Consider the following 20,081-nt stretch of genomic DNA (forward strand, 5'->3'; position numbering starts at 1 on the left):
TTTCTAGTCATTGGCCATATTGTTAAGCAGTCTTATATTTGGGGGATTTTTACATATAAATTATTGTATCTGATGGTGTTTTAAGTGTTCTGTGACAAAATAGTTTAACTTTTTATTTGAAAATAGCCAAACTGAGCCATTGTTCTTTATAATATTCTTGGGTTTGTTTTTTTTTAAGCAGCGAAATGATAACTTGCTATGTATTCTGTGGAAAATAAGTATTTTGTCACCCTAAAATTGTAAAGAAAGTGACAGGACTTTATTGACAAAATGGTGAAATACATCAGATAGTTTGGTAAAACAACTATATATCCTGAGTAAGACATACTTTTTAAAACATTATTGAGTTCCTCCGAAGAAGGCAAAACCTCCAGGAACTAAAAAGAATAAACAGTGAACCAAAAGCAGAACCATGAGCTATCTAAAGTGGTTCCGGGCAGGTAAGACATCACAGCTTCCCGCTAAAATGGATGGAAATCTTCCTCATAGGAAAACATCACCAATCCCTGTAGGAGTCCACAGCTCAGGATCAAGCAACTGATGATCACCAAGTACAAGAAGAGGCAGCCACGGTAGGGAGAGTTAGCAGAAACAATAGGTGGTGGATCTAGGACTGCAGATGTTACAGCAGATGTGTAAAGACTATAATGCAGCTGTGTATGAAGTGTTTAAAGAAATAAAAATGGGAATCATACAGATGATGAAGCCATGTGCGTCAATAACCAGTGGAACTTCTAGAAATGAAAATATAGTTGTTGAAATTTTTAGAATAACTCAGAAATAATACATTACACACAAATGAGAGAATTTAAGAACTAGAAGAGGAATGTGAAAAAGTTACACTGAAAGTAACACCAGTTATAAGGACATGAAGGACAGCATGAGGAGATACATATATATGTATTTTTAGAGTACCAGAACAAATAAATGGAAGAGAGGCAACATTCAGAGATTTAATAACTGAAAATTTTCAGAACTGATGGAATATATGTATGTAAAGATTCCAAGGCAAAACATATCATAAGCAGGATTATAGAAACCAAGCAAGAAGGAAGACAAGAGGAAAACTTGGTGGATTTACCATAGCGAAACCACAGAACCCCAAAGACAAACAATATCCTAAAACCAACTAGAGACTGATTCACCTGCAATGCAAGGAAATTGGAATCCTTGGGCAGTTTTGGTGGAAATGTAAAATGCTACAGCACCTGTAAAACAGTATTGCTATCCATTTTTTTAAAATTAAAAGAAATATTATATGATCTAACCTTTCTACTTCAGGGTATATACCCAAAAGAATTAAAAGCAGAATCTCAAAGATATTTATACAACAATATTTATGGCAGTATTATGATTATGATTATTATTTTGGAGGTTTTTTTGAGACAGAGTCACTTTGTAGTGCAGGCTAGCCTTGAACTTGCTTGTGCAGCCCAGCTTGGCCTTGAATTCAGGCCGATCCTCCTGCCTCAGTCTCTAGTTCTCACTCTTGTGCTTTCATTGGACAACGAGTAGCATCAAATACTTCACTGTCTTCCACATTTTCCAGCCACTGTGCCTACCTCTACCTTGATCTAAGCCGCTGTCATCTCTTCTTTTTTTTTCAATATTGGGGATTGAGCCTAGGGCTGTTATACTGAGCTACATCCCAAGCCCTTTTTCAGTTTGTTATTTTGAGATAGTATCTCACTAAATTGCTCCAGCAGACTTGAATTTGTAATCCTCCTGCTTCGGTCTTCTAAAGTGCTGGGATTGCAGGTGAGAAACACCATCCCCGGCTCCATTTTCTTATATGGATAGGCCCTTAGAGTCCTCTCTTTCTCTCCCCATCACTCATCAAATTTGTGAGGTGATTTGTTTACTGCTGCTAGGCTGTGAGCTTCATGAAGGCAGGCATTCAACTAGATTTAGTTCATTTTAGTATCAGGAATAGGGTCAGGAACCCTATAAACACTGATTGATTTCTTTTTTCCTTAAATGCATTTTTAACAAAGTAATCATGAGTTTTACAGTTTTCTAGCACTCATATGCCAAAAAAATCATGATTGTTTAGGGTCATATTGATTTTTTTAATATTTTGAATTATTTCTCTGCAGATTTTTATTAATATGCTTTCTAATAATGGACTATAGTTAAATTTCTAAAGTAAGTCTACCTTAGCCCAACTGTAATATAATTATATCATAGACTATGAGTTCTCTTTGCTAGGATTTTTCTTTTTCTTTTTCTTTTTTTGGTACCTGGAATCGAACTCAGGACCTTGCGCTTTCCAGGCAGGCACTTGTGCCATTGAGCTATATCCCCAGCTCTAATATTGCTAGGATTTTAAGATTTTCCTGTTACACTTGTTTTCTTTTTTGTGTGCTTTGTCAGATTTGTTTGTTTGTTTGTTTGAGACAGGGTCTCACTATGCAGTTCAAGCTGGCCTTGAGCTCACTTTGTAGCCCAGGCTGGTCTCAAATTCGCAATGATCCTCCTGCCTCAGCCTCCTAAGTGCTGGGATTACAGGTGTGTGCCACCGTGCCCAGCACTTTGTCAGATTTTGACATCAAGGTTATACACTGATACTTAATTTGTTCTATGATTTTGGAAAAGACATCAACATTTGTGTTTGTGTGGGAAAGATGACGGCAATTGTGTTTGTCATCCAATTCAGAGTTTGCAAATAAAAACAAAATTTTGCCAAACCAAAGCATTAGTGAACCAAGGTACCATTGTACCTGTATTTTCATGGTTTATGTTTTTATATTCTTATGTTTTAAATATCTTCTATAAACAGCCTGAAGTTTCTTAGTGTAATTAATTGATTAGCTGGCAGGCCTGTGGATCCAACCCAGGAGCACTGTACCATTGAGCTACACCCCAGCCCTTTTTATTTATCGTTTTGAGAGAGGGTCTACCTAAGTCACTAAGTTGCCCAGGTGGCACTTGCCCAGGTCTTCCTGCCTCTGCCTCCCACAGTGCTGGGATTACAGGCAAGCATCACTGTGGCTGGCTTCACCCAGATTCTTTCAGTTGCCTAATAACTGAATTTCCACCACTGTCATTTCACCCATCTGGTTGGTTCCCTGTACCACAGCAGAGTAGTACTAGAGATGATTTTTTCAATCGGATTGAAGAAATTGATGACGTATTTGTGATTAATGGTAGTAGAACCCTAATGGTGGCACTCAATTCCTGTCTCCTGGTTATTCAGTCAAACCCACCCTGGGCACTATGAAGAGATGTGGCAGATGTAATAAAATTCCCTTCATAGCAGTGCCTTTGGCTGGTGGCAGAAGAGGAAGCCAGACGGGGAGATCGTGGAGGGAGAGAGCCACGCGAGGAGGAGCTAGGCAGCCTCTAGCAGAGGAGAGCAGCTCCTGACTACAGCAAGGAAATGGGGGTGTCCACCCTCCATCCATCTGCGAGGAGCTGGCTCCTCCCACAACCAGGAAGAGTTTTAAAACAGATCCTTCCCCCGGCCCCTGAAGAAGAGCACAGCCCAGCCAACAATTTGACTCCAGCCTTACAGACCCACGTGAGGGAGGCTGAGCACTGTCCAGACCTGACGTGGACATGATGAGGCCTGAGTCTCTTAAGCAGAGAGGCTCACGGGGCTGCATTCGCTTCTGCTCTGTGGGACTGTCAAGACGATAGAGGGCTGTTGTGTAAACAACGAGTCTGCTGCATGGCAGCAGAACCCTGCACAGGAGGCGTCTTTATACATCACGTCTGAAGGCTGCAGTAGAAAACAAGGACATATTTTCCAGAGCCAAGTGCACCCAAGGAGTACATGAGGAACTGTCCACTTCTTCCAAGCTCTTTTGTCCGGGGAGCCTGTCTACTTAGTGCCTGCAGACTGATGAAATAAGCTTGAATTCACAAAAGTTTCCATAATCCCAAGATCTGGTGTGAGCCAGGCATGCAGAACTCTGGCAAATCTGTCAAATATGCACTGCCTGTCTGTGACTTACAAATGTGAGTTAGGATTTCAAGTTAAGTAAAAATGCAGAGCCCAAGCTGGGTGTGGTGGTACATGCCTATAATCCCAGAACCCAGGAGGCTGAGGCAGGAGGATAGCCTGGACTACATAGAGAGTTTAGGGCCAGCCTGAACTACAGAGCAAAACCTTGTTTCAAAAAAAAAAAAGTACAGAGCCCAGATGAAGCTACCTGGACATCACCTTCCCAACAGTTCAGGCTGCCCTCAGGGACGGTAAATGTGGGGAGCCCTGGGGAAGGCGGCAAGCACCCCATCCTTCTCATGGTGCATGTTAAAAACTAGTGTTTGTTCTGTGCACCTCAAACTGTGGTCCTTGTAAGCACCAGTGAGCAGGATGTGTCTGGCCCCATGAGAGTTGGAGGAACACCACCTTAGGTAATTCTTTTCTTCCACAGACCGTTCCCAAGCCCATTGCCCTGGAGCCGTGTTTTGGCAACAAAGCTGCTGTCCTCTCTGTGTTTGTGAGGCTTCCGAGAGGCCTGGGCGGAATCCCTCCTCCCGGACAGTCAGGTAAGTCGGGGGGAGAGGCTGTGAGGGAGCCAGGACTTGGAAGGTTCGCCTTCGCAGAGAACAGGGTGGACTGGTGAGATTGAATAGTGCCTCCCTCGCGTCATGGCAGGGATTATATCATATAATGCCACCGTTACTTACATTTCAAAAACGATTCCTGAGATCACCATTCCCACTTCCCTGGAGAAGCCCAGTCTTCCTCACTGGGCCTGGCTGGCGTCCTCAGCCTCTCAGGTAGGGGGCGCTTCAGACCCCTCTGGCTCTGCCCCACCCCCAGGCTGTCTTATTTTGTGTTGAGTCCTGAATCTTGGCTGCCCTCCTGTCATCTCCGTTCCCTGGCTTGTCACTCACTGTCCCTTCAAGGTAGTGATACTCACACTAGTGTTTCTAGCCCCACTCCTTTTTTTTGTTTTGGGGAATTTTTTTTTTTTTTGCCTTTTCACTCTGTTTTAAATAGAAATCCCAGACAAGCATTTTTATGTCATAAAGGACATTTCTGAAAATTCAACCACAAGTCTGCTATGCTAACACTCACAATTTTTATTACTCTGTTTTTTTCCTAGCCTTTGCCAGCAGTTTAGTTGGAATGCCTATATAGATCTAATTTTTATTCTTCCTTTTTCATATAACTGTCATTAGCATTTTTACAGCCTACTACATAGTACTGTACCAATGTTTGTACACATTTCCGTCAAGTACATGAGTCGTGATTTGCATAAACACTCTCTTACTTGGAACACAGAGGCACTATGGCACACAGTTCTGGAAAGACCTTGATTCATCGTGAAGTACTCTGTAAGGATGCTTCAAGCAGCACAACTGTGTCAGACGGCCTCCACAACCAGAGATCCTGAAGCTCAGGGTGGCCTTCGCCAAAGATGACCTAGAGTGTGAGGGGAGGGGATGCCCAGGATGTCCAGCCCTGAGCTGCATGTCCCCTCAGAAGGGCTTCTGGTTCAGCTTACCCAGTGGCAGGGATCTGTGGTGTCCTCCCAGGGGCAACCTAGGCATGGTGGGGTCAAGATTCATTGTCCACTTCACCTCAGGATCCCTAGCAGTGGAGTCCCTGACTCAGCCTTGCCAGTGCTGAGGACGGTATGGCTCATGACTTGGCACTCAGGTGTAGAAGGGGTCTCCTGCCACCACCTGGCTTTGCAAACACTGGCTGGTGCTCCCGGGAGCAAGGTGCCTGGTGGCAGCACACCTGCTACGCCCCACTGCCCGGAACTCCTGCTGAAGCCCTGCCCACTGCTCGAGGCCCATCCCAACAGTGAGGTCGTTCTTGCCCACCCTTCCACACCCCCTATTTTATGCAAACATTTCTTTGGTTTTGTGCTACCAGGGGTCAGACAGAGGGGCTTGTACATACAGGCAAACACTTCACCACTGAGCTACCTCCCAGCCCTTTGAATTTTGAGACAGGGTGTCTCTGACTTGCCCAGGCTGGCCTTGAGCTTGGGAATCCTGTCTCACCTTCCTGAGTAGCTAGGATTAAAGATGTATGCCACCACATCCAGAAACTTTATTTGGCGGGGTGGGGGGAGGGCATGGGCAAGTGTTCTACTACTGAGCCACACCCGAGACACACACACACACAATTGGTGCCCTTTTCTGAATTCCCAGAACATGACTCTGTCCTTGCCATAATCCTTATCACTGGCATGGATTCTCTACTGTGCCAACCATTAAACCAGGCACGTAAGAGCCATCTTCCCTCTCCCGGATTTGACAGGCGGGGGCTGGGGGTAGCAATGACAACCCCTGAGGGCAGCCTCAGCGGGGCTCTGCACCCAGGCTGGCCACCTCTGCAGTGTCAGGGGATCTAGCTTCCCTAGGACTTTGCCCTGCCCAATGAACACCGGGTTCATTACAGTACTACAATAGGGAAAGAAAAGGGGACCCTAGTCCCTAGGGGAGGAGGATTGAGAGTAAAAGGTTGAGAAATTCACTCATTGACTGGCTCTGTGTGGTTAACATGCTCATTTTACAAATACACACCTGAGACAGGAGAGTTAAAAAATCTTGTTTGTTCCAAAGCCTGGTCCAGAGTCTGCGCTGCCCTATACCACAGTGTGGATATAAAAACTAACTCATGCCAAAGGAGTGGTGTGGACAAATCTGAAGTTCATGCTAAAGCGTGCAGCGTTTTTGCCACTTTTTTTTTTTTTTTAAGTCAGTGTCTCACTGCGAAGCCCAGGCTAGCCTCAAACTCACACTGATCCTCCTGCCTCAGCCTCATGAGTACTGGGATAACAGTCATGCACCACCATGCCTGGCTTTCTTGCTACCCTTTTGGAGGCACGCAGGAGAAAGGGCACACTTAGGGCACAGCTACAGTCTTGTTCCACATTCCCACCACCAGGCAGACATCTGCTGACAAGCAGGCTACACCTTCTGTGTTGGTGGGGAGGGAGGATGTGTAGGTGCATTTGTACAAATAAGCCCTGGAAGAATATGAAACTAATGAAGAGATTTCCTCAGATGAGGTGGGAAACGAGGGGGAACGTGCACAGTTAAGGTTAGACTCTTCACTGTGTACTTTCTTAAAATTTTGCACCATGAAAATGCAAAAAAAATAAAATTATTGAAAAACAAAAACAGGCTGCTCCTTGACATGTCCCCCCTTGTGTGTTCCCCCAAGGTCTCGCTGTAGCCAGTGCCCTGGTGGACATTTCTCAGCAGATGCCAGTAGTGTACAAAGAGAAGTCAGGAGCAGTGAGAAACCGGAAGCAGCAGCCTCCTGCACAGCCTGGCACCTGCATTTGACCCTGGGGCCAGGGACTCTCCCGCGCACACGGGCACGTGCCCAGCAGAGCCGCCAGCGGGGGACGGCACGGGCAGGGACGCAGCAGTGCCATGCGGGCAGAAAACTGGAAACCCTCGAAGCACCCAACTCATCTGCATGATCACAGACTTTCTTTGATGGTTTCTCCCATCCGTGTCCAGCATCTAACCTTTTACTTTCGCATAGGAAATAATTTCTCTTCAGGTCCAGGGATGGTCCGCTTGTTGTGGAGGAGGCCAGCGTGGCGCTAGCAAAAGAGTGAGGAGCAACGCCCGGGTTCGCTTGTGGAAACTGTCCTCGGGACTATCTCAACTGCAAACCAGAAAGATGGGTCGCAAGTAGACCATCTTCTGTTGTTCTTCAGTGTGGTCTTTTACAAGCTACTCAGATGAATTCACTTGTTTTCATCTGAAGCCTGCGATCTTTTTAAAAGATGTGCTGTTTACGTTTGCACAATTTCAGCAGATTATCTTTCTTCCAGGAAGTAGTTTTTTTCTAGTTGAGAATTAATAATGGTCCATCTCTCTTGAATTGTGTCAAACTAGGATAGAAGGGGGCTGTATGAAATGTCAAGGTCAGCAGTGTTATGTAGAATGTAAATGGATGTAATAGGTGTTTTCTATAGCAACTTAAATTTAGTCTTAATCCATTTGAAATTTTCTCTTCTGCTCTTCCTCTCTTCCTCTCTCTCTCTCCCTCTCTCTCTCATTCAGACACACAAGCACGCACACACACATACACACACACTAAGTGCCTAGACTTTAAATAGATCTAGCAATTGGAAAGTTAGTGAGCCTAAGTTTTTACATAATTGCATTCCTACATTCTTGTAAAATTTAGATAGCTACCATTGGCAGTCTGCTCTTTTTCTAAAATCTAATTTCCAGCCAGGAAAGAATTTTCTCACCCCAAGGAACGTTTGACCTAGCGGCAGGGACTGAGGAAAGCAGAAATGGACTAACTGTGAATGTACCTGTTTTTATTGTGCTCAAAAAGGACACTGTCAAGAAATTGCGGTCCCCGTGTGCCACCTGCCCCCACCTGGTGTCAGTCTAGTCCTGATGTTTGATTAGCCCTCTGGGCTGCTCCCGCAGGGCACCGCAGAGGAAAGGACTCTTTCACATCGTGTGACTCCTGTGGGCAGAATCGAGCACTGAGTGTGCTTGGGACATCTGAGCCAAAGAGCGGCTCTGTGTTCTATAGCCTGCTCTGAACCTGGAGCCGTCCTCAGCTGGGCGTGGAGTAGACGCCAAGAGGGAGACAGCACCCTGCTGTCGGGCAGCACCTGCCCAGAGCCTGGAGAAGGACCTGGACCTGTCTGCCCCTTCTCCCCAGGCAGGGCTCTGCCCACCTGACCTCCCAAACTGCGCTTGTGACTGAGGAGGGCAGGGAACACAGGTAGGGGTGAAAAGTACGTGAGAAAATGGGCAGGAGGGAACACGCTGCCAAACGGAAGATGACCAAATCTAAGAGGGCTAGGACAGTGCCCTGCTCTCCTCCCACAGGGCGCTGTCTGGGTGTCGCATTTCCCCATTTATGGTGCTCTGTACCCGGCATTATGCAGCAGCCTCCCATGATCTCTTGCGCTTCAAAACCTGCAATTCTCTGGCATCGCCTGATTGGGATGGACCCCTGGACAGCAGTGTTCAAGTCTGAATTTGGAGAAATTAACGCTCAAAAGAGCAGAAACCACGGCATTTCACCTTTAAATGCAGTGCCTAGAGAGGAGGTATTATCTCCAACCCAACACTAAGCCCACTCCTGTGAAGATGCTTCTGGAAAGATGTTTCCAAGGAAGTCGAACCATAAAACACTGATGCGTAAAAAACCTCTGCTGTGAGACTTGCCTCTCAAAAACTTGGTTTTCACATCACTCTTAAAGAGCAGACAATTCTAGAAAAGACCCTGTCAGGAGCTCCCCACACCCCTACAGAACATGGCACCCACAGTACCTGGCCCTTCACCCTGTGATCACCGGGAAGCCTCTAGGTGAAGAAAGGGATGCCACAGGACTTGTCCTCCTACAAGGAAGATCCTCCTTGTTCAAAGGACCAAATTTCCTTGGCCAAAGAAGTCTCTTCCCCGTGTTTGTCCCATGCCTTGAAATAACAGCACCGTGACCCCCAGCCAGCTCATGTTTTTTTCTTTTTTCTAATAGATGTTTATTTTAAAAGGAAGGAAAAAGCAAGTGAAGTTTCACTTCCTCCAGCTGTGGAGAAACAGCTGAATCCACCTGCTTCTCCTTTGCAGCCAACAGCAAACAGCTTCCTCCAGGCAGAGGCCAGAAGAAGGGCATGGAGGGAGGAAGACAAGCACGGCTAGAGCCAGTTACCAAGAGGGAGTGCGTCGACGCTGGTGACTTTGCATGTCACAGGAGAGCCTGTATATAAAATACTCACGGAAACATTGACCTTGCACTTGTATATAACTATACAGTAGTGTCCAGAATGTTCAGGTATTTGGCGTGTACATAAATCAGAAAAATAGCATAATGTATTTTTATTAAACGTAACGACATCTGAGTTTCACCTAATGTTTCTGTGCCATATACTGGGTATCCACGTCTTGGGACATCCTGTCTCAGCTCACAACGAAACCAAGAACCGGGCCACTGACATGGTCGGCTGTACCTGGTGCCTGCTAGATAGCTCCAAACAGGACTTGTCTGTCAGGAGCTACAATGACTTGGGCAGTGAGGCTGTATTCCAGGTAGTGCTTGAGGCAGCTCTGGAAGCAGGAGTCTCTGTCGCTGCTGGCACTCAGCATGCTCCTTGGCAACCTGGTGACCCTCAGGACTCTTGGGCGCAAGGGTTGACTAGTCCCATCGATGTGAAAGCTGTTTCTCTGGTCTTTAAATTCAAAGGCTATAACTTGTGGAAGTCAGACTCCCAAAACGGATTCTCTAGGCTGCATTTTGTTGTGGCTTTCACTAAATTTGTAATGACCATTTCTGAGCACCATTGTCTTTTATACTGAAAACTGGGGCCGGAAGGTGGAGGCTTGTTCATGAACAGCTCCATTTCCCAGGGAGTTCTCACAGCGCAGCATCCTGCACCTCCTGCCCCTCCCTGTGGCCTGGGGAGGTCTGGCGAGGGTCACCTGGAAAGGTGAGAAAGGGGTGCAGAGAGAGCAGGCCACCCCTACTCCTCGAGCACTGACCTGGAGGAAGACAGTCAGTAACAGGACAATGCTGGAATGCTTCAGGTGCAAGACTGAAGATGCGCCAGGAGGCAAAGAAGACAGTGCTGTGGGTAGGAAAAGATTGTGGCTCCATCTTGCTCCTTCAGCAGAGGAGAGCAGGTGGGGATGGGGAGGTGATTCACTTCCTCAGGAAGATAGATGGTGTTACTTTCACGAATACCCCTCAGTCACCCATTCCATGAATTCATCCGTTCGTTCGTTCGATAAATATTTACTGAACACTTACTAACCTAAGCTAATTCTAGGGCAATCATGGAGATGGAAAAAGTAGCTCTTTAGAATTACAGGAAATTCTAAATGCCTCACAGCCCTGTTATTCCAGGAGAGCTTTCCTTGGGTTGGTTTCTGAGACCTGGCCAGCCTGAGGGCAGAACCAGGAAAGCCTCCTGGCCATGGAGTGTGCCCTGGCTGCCCTAGGCCCGCAGACATCCACAGCCAGGGCCCTGGCTTTACCCTGTAGAACAGTCTCCTACCGTGCAGCTTTGCCGGTGGAGATCTCGCCCCGGTGGAGCCCAGCCGCGGGAGCTCGCCATCCACTTGCAGGGTGCGCTCTGGAGTGCAGAGGGAAACTGGCAGCTTCTCTTCCAAAGGCAATAATGGAATCGGCTCAGTGAATGAATCTGTGCACAAAACATTCTGAACACTAGTGAAGCCTGTTTCGTTGAACTAATTCTGGCTCTGGAAACGTTTTTGTTTTATAGTTATTTACATTGTTCATTTTGTTTGTTTTTGTTTGGGTTTAAGCTTAGTTTGTTAATATGTATAATTTAGCATCTATTGCACTCATGTAAATATGGAGTAAGTATTGTAAACTATTTCATTGCTGGGATTGTGGGTGTTATACATACATTTAGGACTGCAATTTTTTGGTATTTTTTGTATTGTAAAATAACAGCTAATTTAAGCAGGAACAAGAGAATTAAGGGAGGTCTGTGCATTTTAAACACAAATGTGAAGCACCTGTATATAAACAGAAGTAAATACTATAATACAAACTTCCTTCTGAAATAAAAGTAGATCTGATAAAAATGTGGTTTTTGTTCTGAGTGCCCAATTTTAATATTGGTCATTGGAACCTTAAAAAAAGGAAAAGACTATTTAAGATATTACCAGTTTGCAGACTGCCCTGGGAAGCCCTTGGCGGTCAGGAAGATGAGGAAGTAAAGCTGCCCAGAGGCCTGTCAGGGTGGAACTCAGCAGCACTGGGCAGATGGGGCGGAAGTGCCGAAGTCCGGTTGTCCCGCAGGAGCCTGCACCCACAGAGAGCTCTGACCGGGCGGGGAGGGGATGCACTGTACCGGGCCTCACCACGCTGCTGTCTGCAGTTGCCGCTCTTTCTCCGTCTCCTTCTAGGCTCCCCAGTGTCTCCAGGTTTTCCAAGCCACTGGATCTGTGGCAGTAACATCTAGCAGGTTTGGTGAACACACACTGACCGTGCCGGGTTTTCATCCTGTCGGAAACTGGTGACAGTGCCCGCCACCCTCCTCACGAGTTTCAAGGACCTTCCCACCTTGGTTGTGGCCATCAGGCCTCTTTCTGGGTCTGTCCCCGACCTGCTCTGCTTGGCCTCAGCCCTAGCACTCTGGAGCATTCCCGTGTAGTCACAGCATTGGTCTTGGCCTGAGGTTTGGATGAGGATATCTCCATTCACACAGCCTCTTCTGAAGGCCTTCTGCACACTCAGCCCCACTTTCTTTGGCTCCTGCCTTCAGGAGCGGTCCAGGCAGTTCATTTCAGTGCCCTGGTATGCAGTAGACTCCCAGTGCTCAGAGGGATAAGGCCATCAAAGGTGGGAGAAAGGACAGATGGGTGCCAGAGACGCTGTGAGACACGGAGGTCAATAGTTCCCAGCCCTCCGGCCAGGTAGGGTGGGAGCAGACAGGGTCACGGTCATAAAATGTCTGAAAAAAGTGATAACACCAGTTCCAGACTTGGTGCTGAGATGCTCCTGTGTAGGACTCTGCCTGGGGACCACATGTTCAAGATGTCAGCAGGAAAGTGGGTCCCTGAGTCACCACTTAGATGCAAACCACCAGAGGAGCAAGTGCTGGACTGAGCTCTGTGTCACAGGCAGGCAATCTTTCCCTGAGATTAGAGCCCTTGTTACAACAGGTCACTTTTCTCACTGATATGCAGATCAGTGCCTTGAAGTGCGATGCACCTGTAACCCAAACCTAGAAGACTTGGCCTTGGCTTAGCAGCAGGTGGAGGGCAGTGAGGAAACAGACAGGAGGAACACAAGGTCCCTGCAAGCAATGGCAAAACATCTGGGAAGGCTTCCATGTTGGGTAACTTGGAAAACAAATCACATGCCTACTGAATTTCAGCCTGAGGGAGAAAGCTGGAAACAACAATGTGGCATGTTTTGTTATTGCTGCTTTGGCCAAAGCATCACAAGAAATTTGAAATCTAGAAAAAAGTCAGCCGGTTTACAAGCAGGAAGTAAAAGGGATGGAGAGTCCTAGTCCAGGGCCTTGCAGTGAAGGAAAGCCAACTGCTTCTACCCTCCAAACATCAGGGGATTCTGGTGAGCAACCCAGGCCTGTGAGACCTAAACAGTGACTGGGCCTTGTGGGAGGCAGTGATCTCCCCACTGAGCTGGTAACCTCAGGGCACCGTGTAGAGGAAGCAAATAATAAAGCCGACATGGAACTGTCCAGGAAAGAACCAAGAGTGCAATTATGCCTGCCTGGGAAACAACAAAGGGTGTAATGAATTTGGCCTGGGATGTAGCTCAGAAGTACAGCACTTGCCTAGCATTGCAAGGCCTTGGGTTTGAGCCTTACAGCCACCCTCTGGCAAGAAGAGTCGTGAAAGCTGTGTCCAGACGACAGAACCAGGCTTGGCAAGGACCTCCCGCCTAGGGCAGGCCCGCAGGATTTGAAAACCAGTAATTGCTGTGTACCAGCCACCATCCTGCCTGCACCAGAGGATTCGTGAGGGCACCTCACCCCACCTCACCCTGCCTGTTGGGGGTGGGGAGGGTCAGCTGTTAATGCAGAGCATTGCCTGGAGATCTGGATGTGGTGGGACCTGTACTAGGAGAGGATGCCTGTGCTTCATGTTGAGTGGGTTTTGTGACCAAGATAACAACTGTGTCACAGACGCTAGGTGCTCAGCACACCATTTCCTCCTCCTGAGTCCCCAGCTCCACCTGTCCTGCACGGACCCTGGCATCTGGATGGAGACAGGTGACCAGTCCTCACCAGTAGTGTGTCACGGCCTTGTCAAGGCTGTGAAGAATGTGTCTCCACCATGCATTAACCTTCTCCGCTCATGCGGAAGGAAGATGGTATTGGAACAGAGTCAAAGGACCTGGGGTCCCAGGTGACTTTGTGGAACAGAGCACTGTAGACCAAAGGTGTGGGAAATAGCTATCTTTTCTTACCTTACCTAAGTGAGTTAATTATCATCCCTCTAGATTTACTCATCTGGCCGTTCAACAGTTTTTTTCTTGAGCAAAACAGGGCCAGGCATTGTGAAGGAACCAGAAGTTTTACAGGGAGGAAAACATAAAATTTCTTGTCCTTGAGGAGTTTACAGCCTAGTGTGGGAGGCAGTATACATAAAATGTCAGATGGTAAATTCGAGGAGAGGGAAAAGTCGCGTTGGGTAGGAAGTGCTGGGGGATTGTTACTTACAGTGTTGCTGGGGAAAGCCATTCTGATGAGGTGACCGCAGAGCAGAGAGCTGAAAGGAGAGCGGAGCGTGCCAAACTGGCAGCAGGACAGAAGCCGAGGCAGCAGCGTGCCTGCGAGATCCTAAAGGTGACCAGGTGTGCTGGCTGGAGCAAAGCAGGCTGAACAGCAGCGATTAAATGAGTGGGGTGGGACACGTTGGGCAGTAGTTCTCAGTGGGCACAAGACTACCTCCAGGGGACATCTGGGGCCTAGGTGGCAAGTTTGCCTATGCACTGGTGGCGGTGTGGCTGTGGTTTGGCGGTGGGCATGAAGGTAGACACCCTGTGATGTGTGAGACCAGTCTACCCAGCGAGGAACTGACCTGCATCCCACCCAACTTTCAGGTGTCTCCATGCTATCTGTCTAGATGAAAAAAAAAGTCTGTTTCTAATCATTCTAGCATGGAACTTAACCATATTATAAACAAAGTATTTGAGCTGGTTTAATATATGATCAGTTTTTCAGAAATTCAACTACCATTTAAATCAAAGGAAGACTAAAGTTTGTTTTCTTGAAAGGTTTACCACAAGCCGGTCATCGGTTTGGAAATTTCTTTCACCAGCAGTAATGTCATTCCTAGCATTGAGTCTCCAACCCCATGGTTCTGTGGGTCCCTTCTGAACAGACAGCCTGTGACTCTGTAGGTGACTGCAGCATGCCTGGTAAGGAGTCCCCTCTACCTGGTGTCCCCAGCACAAGAAAAGACTTGACAGCTGCCCTCAGAGACTGTGTGGAATGCTGAAAAGACCTAGTCTCAGCTCTGCAGCTGGGCCCATCTGTAAGTCTTTGCTTCCCATTTGTTTAATGCCTGTCTCTTGAGTTTGTATATTTAACTTAATCTATTTGTAGTACTAGGGATTAAACCCAGGGCCTCACACATGGTAGGTAAGGGCTCTACCCCTGAGCTACATTCCCAGTCCTTGAAACATTTTTTTGCCAGGCATGGTGGCACATACCATAATAATCCCAGCACTTGGGAGGCTGACACAGGAGGATCACTGGCAGTTCAAGGCCAACTTGGATTATACAGCAAGCCCAAGACCAGCCTGAACTACATAGTGAGACCCTGTCTCAAAAAATCTTCTGAAAACATAACAAATTTTTTAAAAAATTTTAAGATAGGGTCTTGCTAATTTGCCTAGTGGGCTTGAACTTTTTTTAATACTACTGCCTCAGCCTCCTGAGTAGCTGTGATCACACCTGGGTGTGTATTTTATTCATTAGTGTGGGAACTCATTTTTCCCTCTGTATCATCGGCCTCGGGCTGCAGGCTCAGTGAGTGTTGGGAGGCACCTCTAGCAGAGCGCTGTCACAAAACTTCCTTCAACCCTGGCCTTCACAGGCCTCAGCCCAGCAAGGTGGGACCGTGTGCCCACCTGCTTTCCTAGTATGCCGGACTTCCTGTCGAGCTGCTGGCCTGCTGGGCACCACTCTGGAAGCCTTGCACAGCCGCTGTCCCTGGACTTTGGGAAGTTCACCAGCCAGTGTTTGCCAGCAGGTTCTGTGAGCCCAGCCTGACTCACGTGGGGAAGTGGGCAGTGAGCTGTGTCCACATCAGCTTTGTCCCTAAACGCTGGGCTGTCAGCTCGCAAGGCATTCATGAGCCGTGAAGTTTCCAACAATAAATCCATAACACTTCCAGCCCAGCACCTGCCTTTCTGCCTCTCCCCTGGCCACCTGCCAGCCAGGAAATCCACACTGGCAACAGGTAACAGAGACCCAGCCACAGGGTGCAGTCAGCCCAGGGCCAGGTCTGCAATCCCAGTGTGTACATGACAGTCACCGCTGCCTGGTAGGACAGAGGCCGACACCCAGATAGATGTGTCTTGGGTGCACAGGTGGACCCAGCCTTGAGAGATCTGACCACATTCACCACTGTGCACAACCAGGACCTTTTAGGTAGCAGGAACAGAAACCAAACCCTAACAACCCGAGGCAGCTCAACTAGTTTCCTGGGGCTGCTGTAATGAATTAAACAACAGTTTATTCTCACAGTTCTGGAGGCCAGAGGTCTGACTGTGAAGTCCTGGCTAGGCCACACTCCCTTCCATCCTAGTGGCTCCCAACAGTCCCTGGGTGATGGCTGCAATCTCTGCTGTCTTCACATAGCCCTGTCCTCTGGGTGTGGTCTCCCTCTCTCTCCCTGCATCGCTCTTAAAAGGAGACAGGTGATTGCATTCAGGACCCCTGGGGAACCCCAGAGCTTGCCCTCCTGTCAAGATCCGAATCTAGCCCTGCCTTTTACCATGTAAGGTGATGCTATCTTTGCCACTTAAATGGTAACACTGCAGGTTCCAGGGATTCGGATGCAGACTGCCTTTGGGACAGCAGCCACGGAACAATCTCATCATTTCAGGTAGGTTCTGTTCACATCATCTGTTGTTTACAAGGGATATGCTGGTGTTTTTCCATCCAAAATTCTGTGTTTATTTTAAATCATTTCCACTTTTTAAGAATCCTTACATTTTACTTTTATCTGAGTTGAAAACAGACCAAAGTCAAACATGCTCTCATGTAAGGATCATTTAGCTGACATTTAACCTGCATCTGAGCTGCCAGCCACTGGGACTGTGGGCGAGCAGGGCAGAGTGAGGCTTTCACTGCCCTGCATCCCCCAACACGACCCCTGCTCCCCAACCCACGCAGTGTCCACTCTCACGCATGGGGAGGTGAAGGAGATATTCCATTTCCGTGAAGTGAGAACAGATAGACTTGGCCTCTCTCTGCTAACATGTTTGTTTGTTTTTGTGGCCCTGGGGGTTGAACCCGGCCTCACTCATGCTAGGCAAGCATTCTACCGCTGAGTTACATCTCAGCCCTTTTTGTTTTGAGATAAGGTCTTGAAACAGGCTGGCCTTGTGATCCTCCTGTCCTAGCCTCCTGAGCAGCTAGGATTACAGGTGTGTGTCACTATGCTTGGCCCAACACCTTTTTCTTTTGGAATTTGTTGCTCCCATTCCGGGTGACTATGGTAAGCCAGTACCACTCCCAGCCCACAGGGAGAGGCCAGTAACCCATGCTGAGCCCAGCAGGACCCATGAGTGCTGGGAGACAGGTGCCTCTCTCTGCCAAAAGGACAGGTAGCATCTTCCCCAGCCCTCAGTGAGGACATGCATAGCTTCAGAAGGAAGCTTCTGGGAGAACCAGTATGGACAGCATTACTGGAACCCCGGAGACAGCTCTGCCTGAAGCCCAGGCTGCTTGGGTATGTACTCAAGCTGGTTTGACTTGTTACAACCAGGCAAATCTTGACTGAAGCTAGGAGCTGAGTGACAGCAGCAGCAAGCAGTCTCTGTGGGTTCGGTGTGAGCTATGTTCGCAGTCTCAGAGCTGGTGGTTCCTGTTCCCATCAGAACAGCCCCGGCCTGAGTCCTGGTGGTCTGTGGCTAATCCCTGTCTCTTGGGTCAGGTTCTCCAGAAACTGTAGGTGAGGGAGGTGGCTGGGCAGGGGCTGGGGCTGAGCTGGGGGTGAATGAGCTGGAGCGCAGGCTGTCTCCACTGCCTCTGGAACCTGAATGGCAACCAGGATTATGCCACCCTGTCTTAAATCACTTTCGTTGTTGCTGAGACAAAATACTCAACATCCAAAGTTAAAGGAGGAAAGGTTTATTTAGCTCACAGTTTGTAGAGGTTTCAGTTCATAACTGGCTGGCTCCAAAGCAGGATAGCATGACAGAGGGGAATTGCAGAGAAAAGTTCACGGCAAGCATAAGATAGCAAAGCAAGCAAAGGACAAGACAAGCCTCTTTTTGCCCTTATATTGTATCCAGGCTACTGGGATTAAGGCGGTGCTAAAACAATCAGTGGACTGATCTAGCAATCACCCACCCTTAATCCTAGCATTGCACCATCAATCAGTCCTACACTCTAGATTCAGCCACCTCTGACAAAGCCCCACCTATGACTGCATGAGGGTTTGGGTGACATCTAGACACAAGCTATAACACACCCCGAGGGAGGCAGGCGAGGCCCTTATACCCCTGCCCGCCTCAGTCAGTCCTGGGCTGCAGTCACCTTGGCAGCAGAGTGGACCCTACAAGGCATTTCTGGACAGTGATTCCCCGGAGAAGGGCACAGCGGAAAGCTGTATCAGGAGTCTCCATGCTGTCCAGGAGGAAGCAAGCAGGCAGAGGCTTAGTACTTGGGCCCCGGCATTCTACACTCTTCCCAAACTCCACACAGCTGTTAGTTACTTTTGCTGTTTGCTTATATTTATTCCAATGTTGGAGATGGAAACCGGGGCCTCATGCATGCTAGGGAAATTCTTTACCCCTGGGCTACATCTTCAGCCCCCAGAATGGCAATTTAACTTTGTCCAGGATCACATCAGCTAGTGTGCATTACATGGCCTGGGAAATGTAGTTTTTTCTATCTGAAAACTAGCAGAGAAAGAAGCAAAAACCAAGAAATCCTCTCCCATAAGGATCTGAGAGTTGATTTATTTTGGCATCTATAGGGGAGAAAATGGAACCCTGAGAGGTTCTGGGGCCATCTGAGCTCACGTAGGACAGCAGAGCACACCATGTGGCACGTCCCGATCTTCCAGCTCCCCCAGACACATACGACAGAACAAGGGTTCAGTGCATGAGGGTTTATTGAGCGTGGTGTGCTATTCCTAGTGCTAGGGCTAAACCATGGGGGAAAACAGGCCCATCAAGGTAGGACAGGACAGGGACCGGACTCTCATTCATCCAGGTGGTGTCCACCCAGCAGCACACTGTGGACAGGAAGCACTGAGCCACACTGTCCCTGTGGTGCAGGTGGATCTGCAGTGGGTAACACCGAGCTCCCAGGGTGCCCTGAAAGGCTGCGGTAGCTGCTAGTGCAGTTGTGTCTGTAATTCCATTCTGATGCATTCCTTAGTGTTATCTCCTTGTGGGCAGAGGTGGTTTCCTAGAGTCCTAAGAGTCCAGATGGTCTCTGAGATCAGCGGCACCAATGAGGCCTCAGCTCCAAAGCGTACCCTCTCCTGTCCTACCTGGTCAGAGACTCCAACTGTCTCAAGTCTGAAGAAAGGGACCTGCAACCAAAATTCCCACCGAATGGGAAACCAGAGGCTCTTCGATCCAGCCCCTAGCCTCCCAGCCTCGCTCCAAGGGACAGGCGCACAGGCAGCCAGACCTACAAAGGCAGTTGGGAGGGCGATCTGGGCCCTTCACAGCAGGCAGTGTGGGCAGCTGGCTGTGCTGTCTGAGGTCTGCCATCCTGTCACAGCAGGGGTTGGAGAACCAGGACAGGGAGTATGGACAGCAGGGAGCCCCCCTCCAGGGGCCTAGCCACAGAGGACACCTGGGGGTGGGAATAGAGTGAGGACTTGAGGCAGCAGCCTGGCACTGCGTGCGCTCCCTTCCCAGACACACTGGCCTCCACCCCGCCCTCCTGACATTGGAAGCTGTGGGAGGAAACTCCAGGAACTGCTAGTTCACCACCCTGCCCTGCACCTACCTGCGGGAGGTTGTGTCCAGGGTCCCGGGGAGGGTCCAGCTGGACTTGCAGGATTCCAAACCACCTATCAAAGGTCTGTATGGCACCATCTATGGAGTAAAAGCCCACAGGAAATCTGGCTGGAAAACTCTTACACAGGGCCTAGCTCTGTGCTGACAAACTGAGGTCCCTGGCATCTGCAAGGAATGGCTTCTGGGCCAGGAAATGCATGTCCAGCGATAGCAAAACGAGGAGCACTGCGCTGAGTGACTCACAAACTGTACAGCTCTGGGGGGGGGGGGGAGGGCAGGGGTTGAGACAGGGTCCTGCTACGTGGTTCAGGCTTGACTTGTTACAACCAGGCATATCTTGACTGAAGCTAGGAGCTGAGTGACAGCAGCAGCAAGCAGTCTCTGTGGGTTTGGTGTGAGCTATGTACACAGCCTCAGAGCCGGTGGTCCCTGTTCCCATTCCTGGAGAACCAGGACAGGGAGTAC

The 20,081-nt window shown here is 48.5% G+C and overlaps 2 protein-coding genes across 3 annotated transcripts in view; one reads left to right on the forward strand and one right to left on the reverse strand.

Moving 5' to 3' along the window:
• The window catches only part of Atrn (attractin), a 164,321-nt gene extending 152,812 nt beyond the window's left edge, over positions 1–11,509 (forward strand). For both annotated transcript variants that reach the window (XM_005380794.2, XM_005380795.2), the window contains 2 exons: positions 4,380–4,494; positions 7,136–11,509. In XM_005380794.2, the coding sequence (XP_005380851.1) occupies positions 4,380–4,494; positions 7,136–7,260 (240 nt within the window). In that variant the 3' untranslated portion in view covers positions 7,261–11,509. The remainder of the gene's footprint in view (positions 1–4,379; positions 4,495–7,135) is intronic.
• Positions 11,510–18,736: 7,227 nt separating this feature from the next.
• On the reverse strand, positions 18,737–19,694 carry Gfra4 (GDNF family receptor alpha 4; the record flags this gene model as incomplete). The annotated part of the gene is given in 2 exon segments (XM_013512301.1): positions 18,737–19,180; positions 19,606–19,694. Coding segments are annotated over 2 exon segments (290 nt in total), but the record flags the coding sequence as incomplete, so codon positions are not given.
• Positions 19,695–20,081: the final 387 nt, after the last annotated feature.

This window comes from Chinchilla lanigera, unplaced genomic scaffold (assembly GCF_000276665.1).
Source record: "Chinchilla lanigera isolate Chin_1 unplaced genomic scaffold, ChiLan1.0 scaffold00014, whole genome shotgun sequence".
Classification (NCBI taxonomy): domain Eukaryota; kingdom Metazoa; phylum Chordata; class Mammalia; order Rodentia; family Chinchillidae; genus Chinchilla; species Chinchilla lanigera.